The sequence below is a fragment of the Perna viridis genome, chromosome 14 (genome assembly GCF_037379345.1).
Source record: "Perna viridis isolate PV_CMFRI_1.1 ecotype Kerala chromosome 14, ASM3737934v1, whole genome shotgun sequence".
NCBI classification, from domain to species: Eukaryota; Metazoa; Mollusca; class Bivalvia; order Mytilida; family Mytilidae; genus Perna; species Perna viridis.
The window spans coordinates 28269445-28278938 of NC_142458.1; the positions used below are offsets into that span (position 1 = coordinate 28269445).

The 9494-nt window shown below is 32.5% G+C and overlaps 1 protein-coding gene across 4 annotated transcripts; it reads left to right on the forward strand.

The window, feature by feature from the left end:
- The first annotated feature begins 1802 nt into the window (after positions 1-1802).
- LOC148598886 (cholecystokinin receptor type A-like) lies at positions 1803-9229 on the forward strand. 4 transcript variants are annotated; one of them, XM_088561320.1, is made up of 3 exons: positions 1865-1935; positions 4328-4397; positions 6530-9229. In XM_088561320.1, exon 3 carries the CDS (start codon positions 6698-6700, stop codon positions 8144-8146), a length of 1449 nt encoding a protein of 482 aa, XP_088417446.1. In that variant the 5' UTR covers positions 1865-1935; positions 4328-4397; positions 6530-6697; the 3' UTR covers positions 8147-9229. The 4 variants fall into 4 exon arrangements, with proteins under 4 accessions (XP_088417445.1, XP_088417446.1, XP_088417448.1 ...); XM_088561321.1 differs by lacking the exon at positions 1865-1935 and adding an exon at positions 3018-3035; XM_088561319.1 differs by lacking the exon at positions 4328-4397 and having other exon boundaries at positions 1803-1935.
- Positions 9230-9494: the final 265 nt, after the last annotated feature.

Consider the following 9494-nt stretch of genomic DNA (forward strand, 5'->3'; position numbering starts at 1 on the left):
GACACTTATTGACCCACTTTAAACTTTCATTCGTTTCAAAATTAAAGACCTCACGGCCTTTACTCACTCCGACAAAGAATCAATGTCTTCTTGTTCTCGTTTTATCCATTTTCTTGCGTAATCCTCCACGTCATCCATAAGAATTTTACAGTTATAACATATGTAGGCTAAAACAGCACCGTTTTTTTCGTTGGGTTTTTCTTTCCAATGAATCATTTTACCATATGCAGTGTCCAAATGTATGTAGACTAGTACTTAAAAGGACTGTGTAACGTCTGCAAACCTTTTTTAACGTGTTGGGATTCCAATGCTGTAGGAAGGAAAAATCACGAAGTCTAGGTACCGTATGCCCTTTGAATAAGCAGCAAGTGTGATTTGAACTCTCCATGTGATAACTGGTTAGTTCCTTTAAATATATAATGATGTAGAATATAGAAGACAATTCTTGGTTACTTTTCTTCATTTCGTTCATTTTTTAGATTAAACGCGACTACGCCATGTGAAAAATAGTACATCAAAGGAACAAAGACAAAGAAAAAAAAATAAGATACTCCAAACGGTGCACTCATCATCTTTTTAACAAGGCAGTCATATTCATCTGTCATTTGATATAAGTAGCATTTCAAATATTTTAGAGTTCTTGACGCATTGGATTCTCTCGATATAGAAGGAAAAACTGACAGAACACAATCATCGTGCTTGAAATATAAGTTATATTGATTTTTTGTTTATTTGTTTATTATTTTTGCTGGTCGACTCATTCATGCTACTCAACCTATAGCTAGGTGAAATAGAGGGTCACTCATTGCTTATAATTTAAGTCTTGTTTGTTTTATATAAGCATGTATCGTATAGATAGCATCAATTCATGTATACCGAACATGTAAAATTTTTTCGATAACTCACGTTTTGAAATGTAATCGGTTATTTAACGCTTGGACTTTCTCTCGACAAATCGTCACAAAACATCACAACATGTGTATCAATCCGACGATTTCGGTTATTCACTCTTTCCAATTTAAAAATAATCCTATTATTATTTTTACCTAAAATAATAGTGTAAAAAATCATCGTACACGATAAAGGATTAACAGTGTTCACATCAAGTAATCAAATACAGGCATATGTGGTTTAAATCGATCGTATAGAAAGTGTTTTGTACGGGACATGTGGAGAAGTAATCACCAACTGTTTCATATATTATATTCGCCACTTTAACAAATTATCTAAACAATTTACTTATTAATCAAAGTTATTTACATGATCAGTTAAATGAAATGATAATAACCGCTATCAGTCACCTAAAGAAGCAGGTATTAGCTACAAAGTATTGGTTGTAGTATCGGAAATATAGTGTAAACTATTATTGACTATCTCTGCTTTGTTAAACATGAAAATTATTATCAGAAAGGGAACATAATATCAATGGTAATGCGCGGACTAGGACAAAATCAAAATGGACCGACAAAACACCATGCATAACACAAATAAACTAAACGAATTCTTACAAACGTGTTGGTCATATGATGTAATATCCAGGTTTAAGCGAACGATATAAAATTCGACATTGCAAACAAACCTGTTTCAAATAATGTTCCATTGTGATGAAATAAAATTAACACCATTATTGCAGAAAACGCTATACAACTTTCTCATTCTCATATACATTTCCGATTCCAAGTGACCAATTTGTGATCACTTACAAAAATGTAAGATAAAAAAGGACTTGAATTAATTACATAAACATAATGCCAGACATTAATGATGTGGGTAGGTAATTACTTTGCCTTACACTTAAAATACGTGTATAAAGTATATACACCAACATTCTATGCTAATAGGTCGTATTATGTCTCGTTTTCCTGTGCGGAAATTACTTTTTGTACTTCATGTCATCAGAACAGTCTACAAATAATTGGATTTTAATCGGAAAAGGTATGTTCATCTTTTTATAAGGATATATTTCTTTGTATATGCTATTCCTAATATATATTAACACGAAATGATTGTAAAAGAACAATTAAAAGAATTATTATTTTTGGGATAACAAACCCTAGTCAATGTACGAAAATCAAGTGTAATAACTTAAAAGAGAAATAAAAACTCACGGGGAAAACACCAAACAATGGACAGGGAGGAATTGAAAACTTATGCATATAAAAGTTCAAGGACGCGAGCAACCTGGAATCACCCACAAACAAAAAATGATGAAACAAGACGAAACAAACAACACTAACTGAAATAATATTATTATTAATTGAATTTAAACACCAAATTTCCCCTGGTGTCATGCCCGGGGAGGGGCTGTAACTAGGCATTTACAAGACTTGGAACTATGTTCTTTCAAAATAAAGAGGCTTGTCTTTCATCATTATCAACAATGAACTATGAAGAAAAATAACACTTCAATTGAAGTGTAATAAAATATTATTTTCCAAGTGAAATTACAGTCAAATATGTCATTTTGTAGTATGTTTCAAAGAAAAACAAAACTTCTGTACAATCATTTTTTAAATGTTTGGTACATCAGTGTTTTGATCAAAATTCTACGGCAGTTTACTTCGAATTTTACAGTAATGAACTTGAATAAACTTGATTAGATGAAATAATATTGGTTTAAAACTGTCAATGAAATCTGAAAACATGTCAACATGAAAATGTTTTGCTCATTTCAGCTGGAGTTCATGTGAAATTCAATTAAAAACATAATTTAGTCATGTAAAAAGCATGTTGAATTATTATCTGAGTAGTTTACACTTATGATCGCAACTGTACAGATGAAATTAATTACAATTTTCTAAGTATATTTTACGTCATGCATACAACTATTAAGATTTAGATTTCCATGGTTCCTACAAATATATCTATACCAGATCACCCCGATGACTTGTGTTTAAAGTGGACATGCATGACAAAATTGTAAACACACCTACATTTTGTACATTTTAACAAGAACACTCGGAAGTTGTCATATGCCTAAACATTTATTTTTACATTGCTGTGTAAATATCATACATGAAGTTTTGTATGTAAAGGTAAGGTGGTTCATTCAAATGGTCATTGTAATAATTTAATTAACACGGCAGTGCTTTCATCTGCACTTCAAATAAAAGTCAAAAGGTCATTCTCTGCCATTGATATATTCATGACAGTCGAAAAGTTTTTTTTCAAACTTGACAGATTTCATATTTATCAACTGGCCTTAATATACTGAATCGTAAAAGATTCTATTACTGTCTATTCTTTGAGTCTTGTTTTTACAAGTATTCGACTATTTTACATTTTTTAGTATTGCAATTTATCAAATCTTGCCTAATCAACACTTAACGTTCTTACTTCAAATGCAGTTTTTTTTTTAAATTCCAGTGAACACTTATTTAGAATGTTGGCACCTTTTTGATAATATTGTCATTTATAAAAAGATATCTTTTATTGTTTATATGGTGTATGTTGAGAATTTCATATGGAGAGAACAGAATTTATTTTCGAGTGAATTTTACGGTGAGTTTGTTGTGTCAGTTTTAATGATGTCCTTACAATAAAGGGAGTTGATTAAACCCTTGATTACACTGTAACTAGTTTAACCCCACTACAGGCACGTCCCAGTAAACGGTCAGGAGAAGTTGATTATCAGCGTGTCTTTGTTGCATTATTTTACTTTCTAGTTTATTATACTCGGCGTCACATAAATAACATACTGTTAAAATTTGAATAAAAATATTTTCTGCGACTTTATTGACACCTACTGTCGTTAAAATTGTCTTAAATGACTTGCTCATTCGTTTAGCCAAACGGCTACTCCCTACACATTGAATCGTTAAATTCTGGTCAGATTTTAATTCTCGGTGCCAATATTTACATTGTAAAAAGTCAGCCATGTTTACAGTGATTGGGTTGCTAGGAGATGTTGTTTACGTTTAAATGGTTTGTCCAAAAACCGGAGAACCCAGAATGCATTTCGGCGTTATTTTGGATATCTCGGATTTATTTTACGCGAACAACGTACAATACCGAGAAGTTGATCAAGCAGACGATTGTCACCGTAGTTCGACGGGAACTTACGAACTTCGTTTGTAAACAAATCGTCCCGTAAAAACCAACATGGCGGATATTAGTATGGGATTTTCCCGTAAGGATATGTTACGCATGATTTAAGCTAATGCGCGACTTGTTTAGGGAGAAGCTGTTTGGCTAAACGAATGAGCAAGTCATTTAAGACAATCTAAACGACGGTTGGTGTCAATAAAGTCGTAGAAAATATTTTTATTCAAATTTTAACAGTATGTTATTTATGTGACGCCGAGTATAGTTCTAGTTTCGTTTATAGGTGAAGAAATGTTCTGTTACCGTAGATGTTACTACTTTTGTTTTTGGAGCCTTTCAGAGCATACTTGAAGGTGTGTTCATAATTGTTAAAAACCGTTTGGTTATCTTTGATAGTATTTACTTATTTTGTATATAAGTTATACCCATATCCGTTTTCTTTTTTATTCTTTCATAAAAATCTGTGATTTTTTTTTCAGTTTTATTTCATAGTTTGATTTTGGTTTGTATTTATTTTAATGTGATGTTTTAGGAGGTAGACCTAGGGTAACGGAAATAACGCTTGAGATCAGTAATCTAATCATATCATATTCAATTTTACCAAAGCCTATCAAGCTTTTATTTGAAATAGAATGAAATAAATCCGAGTTACTTTGATGCTTACACGAGCTTGATGTAAAATACCGCATACAAACGTTCCAATGATTTGCAATGCTTTGCTAAAGTTGTGTCCCTTACCCTATGTCTACTTCCTTCATTGGTCTGACAATGTTTCTTTATATTTGAAACCACCCTATTTACGACTGCCAACACCCCCCCTTGCATGTTGTCGTATTTATTCAGTCGATTGCTTATAATGATGTCATTGTAACGAATACGCTATGACGTCATGAGTTAGGTAAAATATTGTTTACAACCCTTATTTCCCTTACATTTTTCGTCTGTCAGTATTTTTTCCGAATGTTTCAAATCGTTCCTTTATGGATGATTTTGTGTTATCAGCAAATTATAAACGAACATAAGACTACAATTTAAATAAAACCATTCATTAATAAGTTATATGAAGTACATTTTGAATTAAGTACTTGACTATATAATAGAATAAGAGGGATGCTTATACATTTAAATACAAGACAATTGGTGTAACCGAGGAATTTTACTCAAAATTTAATTATACAAAGTTAACCCTTGACCTTAATAATACTGATAGCATAATTTCAGTATGACAGTAAGTTGTAATAAACCTGAACGTGTTACAAGGTAAATGGATAACATTAGAATGTGTAGTAAAATAATGGTCGGCAACCAGCAATAGGGTGTAAGGATTATACCAGATTCGCATCTTTAACAAAAAATAAAAGTCTCTACTTACACCTCTAAGTTTCCTATAGTTTGGAAGAAAAATAAATTTCAGTTAATATGATACTGTAGCAAACATGATTATTTTTGAACGCCAATATTTTCAACTTTGTCCTCTCATAGGTTACTAAATTTGTATTAAAATCGGTATTTATATTTCTAAACTTCAAAGGTTCTGAACCATGAATAGTAAATAATAGTCTTTATAGTAAGTGCTTTAATTGTGTTCCTATGCAGATAGAATGGTTTCTATTTTAGGAGCAATTGAATTTACACAGTCTTTTTTAAATACGTAAAACTAATAGTTTCAAAAATACTTTATTTAAAAAAGTAATACAGTTAGTGTATGTACTTATCTTCACGAATGCCCTGCCCTAAAAATCATTAAATACACATATTGAATGATACATAAGGACAAATACACACTTAAATTATTAACTTCTTAAAAATAAGAAAACCAAAACAAGTGTTTATTTTTATTACAAAATTGTCTTTCCTTTCATCTGTGGCAATACCACTTCAGCTCCTGCGTATGGAGTGTTCACATCACAACTCATGCGTTATGCCAGACCTTGCCGAAACTACACAGACCTTTTATATCGCGCTATAATTCTAACAAATAGGCTTTTGGAGCAGGGTTATGTTGCTACAAGATTGAAGTCAACACTATAGAAGTTTAATGGTCGTCATCATGAACTCGTGGATCGTTACGGTGTATCCATCTGCGCCATGAAAACTGCTTTGTTCGACGTGTCATAGTTTTCATTTCCTGATTTGTCTACCTGGCATTGACTTTTCATGAGCAACTCGGTGGGTGTTTCTAGACACACAGAGGATGCTTATCCTACCGGTGCACCTGGTCCGTGCTCCCAGTTTTTAATGGCTTCCAAGTTGCTCATTTGTTTTTGTTACTTTGTATGTATGATTTTAGTTACTTTATGTTCTTTGTTATGTATGTATGTTTTCCATGTCTGGTCTTTCTCCCTGGATTACATTCTTTTGATTACCGCTATAACCTTGGTTCCCATGATATATCACTGTTTCTATAAAATCTGCCTGTTTGGTAACATTAATTTGTACATATTCCAAACATTAATTACAAAGTCATTTTGTTGTATATTTTTAGGTACACATTAAGAATTAATAAGAATAAGAAAAGGATTTATGTGGCATGAACAAAAGTGTTTCGGATCTACATCGAAAAGAAATCACAACAAAAGTCTACATATACACAAAAATATAGAAAACAAAACAAGAATTCGTTTTTTATGCAAGTTGAGCCGAAATTTAAAAAATGATATCTCCTTCAGTCTCCATACATTCAACTAAAGACGGATTCCTAGCCACTGAGGGATTTATGAACTCAACCACAAACTGGGAACTATTGTCAGGAAGTTATTTGACTACAAGTACAATGTCAGTGACAACTAATGTTGTAGAATTCTTTTCAACAAGTGAGGCAGAAACGTCAATATACAATGTTACAGATATATTACAAGTCTCATTATGTGGTATACCAATGAATTACTCAATGCCATCCAGTGACTACAGTTTCTTGTTACCGTCATTTTTCTATGTATGCATGCTTTTGTGTCTAGGTATATTTGGAAACGCACTGGTGCTTTACGTGTATCTATTCAAGTGGCCGAAATCTACATCACGTGTATTTATTTTATCGTTAGCAATGTATGACATGCTAAATTGTACAACGTCCATGCCACACGAACTCGCTTTGCTATTACATTTTGACCAGTTTGATTTTCCGGTTTTGTGTAAGATTTCAAGATTTATTACAGGCATGATAAATAATACAACAACATTTATATTAATTGTTATTGCTGTTGACCGATACAAACGAATCTGCAAACCACATCGACGCCATATTACTCCTTGCCTAGGGAAAAAGCTGGTACTTGCAGCAACGTTGTTTGGAATAGGCACAAATTGGCCAATGTTACTATTATATGGTACAATAAATTTGCCAGGAGGTGGACAAACATGTTTAATAGAGAGCAGGTGGCTAACAACGAAATTTCCTTTGTTGTTTGTAATGTTTTTACTAATAGGACATTTAGTCACGGATATCATTTTAATTGTTCTCTACAGCCTGGTTGGAAAGGCTATTTTCAATAGACGACACTTCTTGAAGTCAACAAGAGCGAAGGAAACAAAGCCTGAGGTTTCTCAAAGCAGTTATACGGTTGATGAAATGGATTCAGAAGACGTTGAACAAAAAAGAACTCGCCTTGCCTCTTTTGTATTTTGGAATCGAGTGTCAGACGAGTTTAGAAAACGAAGTAATACTACTGACAGTAAAGTGAAAGCAAAAGGCAAGCCAAAAGTTACAAACAAAAAATCAATTTCTCTCCTCAGGAGGGCTTTATCAAAAGTTTCTTCAGTTGACCAAGGAAACCGGGTAAACGCCCGTGTTGGAAAAACAACACTAATGTTGTTTTTAGTAACGGTTGTATTTATTCTATCTTTTATTCCCCACGTTGCTATGGTGATATTGCGATACACGAACCCAAGTTTTGTCATGTGCTTATCATATAGTGGAAAAAGTATTTATCAAATGACACTTCGATCATACCTGCTAAACAGTGTCTTAAATCCGTTGGTATACTGCTTTGTTAGTAACCAGTTCCGTTCAAAATGTTCGAAAGCTCTTTCTCAAATATTTTGTTGTGCTGAATCTAATCATACGCATTCTAGATCTGTTACGGGCGGTCATAGCGAGAATTGATATAGGCAAGTCGAAAGAATTTCGTTAGAACGAAGTTACATGTATAATCCCCATTGTTAGTAATAAATTCTAAAGTGAATAGTTTTTGTTTATTAATGCAATTTTATGGCGCTTTTCTATACGCGTAATCAGTGCGTAATAAAGTGGGTTATCACTTTTGTAAGGCGTTTTGTACTATACTTTTTTTTTCATACATTACGTATAACATTGAAATGTACAGCCGAATGTAAAGTGTAAAGTTAAGATGTGTAATAACTAACTTTATTGATTTCCGGTAATAGACTTGTCTCGTACTTCATCTATATCAAGCAAGTCAAACGTTCCACTTGACATACAATGGATACAAGACCATTGCGTAAGATTAAAACCACTTGACGTTTATCATCGAAGCCCAGCCGATATATAACCAACCTCATTTAGAGCGTATCCATGAATATAATGACAAGGTTTGATTTTGAATTGGAATTCAAAATTTTAGCGAGACTTTTACTGTTTGTCACAAAAAGTGTTAATTAATAGTTAAAATAACAAATGGAGAAATTTATCACACTGTTACAAAAAAAGCAGACAATTAAGCTAAACACAAGTCGTTTTTTTAGATTTTTGTTAACATTCAAATTGAATGTCGGAAGTGCATACAAAGATTATAACACGCCCCAGATAACGCATTGCATTTAAAATCCCTTTTTGTCCATCTTTTTCGCAAATTTCGTGAACGTGTGCAGTATATTTAAACTAAAGTTAAGAGAAACAAAAACATGCCGATAACATTCTTCAAGGGAACCAATATTCTTGCCGACAGAAGTTAACAGAACGTACTCAAGGCACAAAGACCGAATAGTGAATACTTTCAGTGATCACTTTAAAGGTTTTCAACAATTGTAAATGCATCATTAGATAAGCTACGCGATGCCCCAAAAAGATAAACAGTGTTGAAAAAAAACAGCATACGCATAAAGCATACATATTAATATATTAGTCTATACGAATTGTCTATTATAATTAAGATTTTTCTTATTTTTGTTGTCCTGTGTTGTTCCAGTGATTGAATATATCTTATTAAACATGCGTTTGAGAGATTTGTATAAATGTTGTTTTTACAATAAATTACTCCTCATATACTTTGTGTACATTCATTATGTGAAGTGTATTTGTATTTGAAAACATTGTCTTGGAAAGGAAACACATATCAATTTCAATTTTTATTATCTGCTCTACATTAGTGAAGAGAAATCAAGGGAAGCAGGATCCAAATGGTAATAAAAAGGACACAATCCAATGGCAACGATTAGACAACAAAGAACATAAAATAATCAAAATCAACCTCACATAGAAACAAAAGTAAACG

What these genes read in the sequence shown, in the direction of transcription:
- LOC148598886 (XM_088561319.1), top strand. Translation starts at nt 6,698, where the DNA reads ATGATATCTCCTTCAGTCTCCATACATTCAACTAAAGACGGATTCCTA.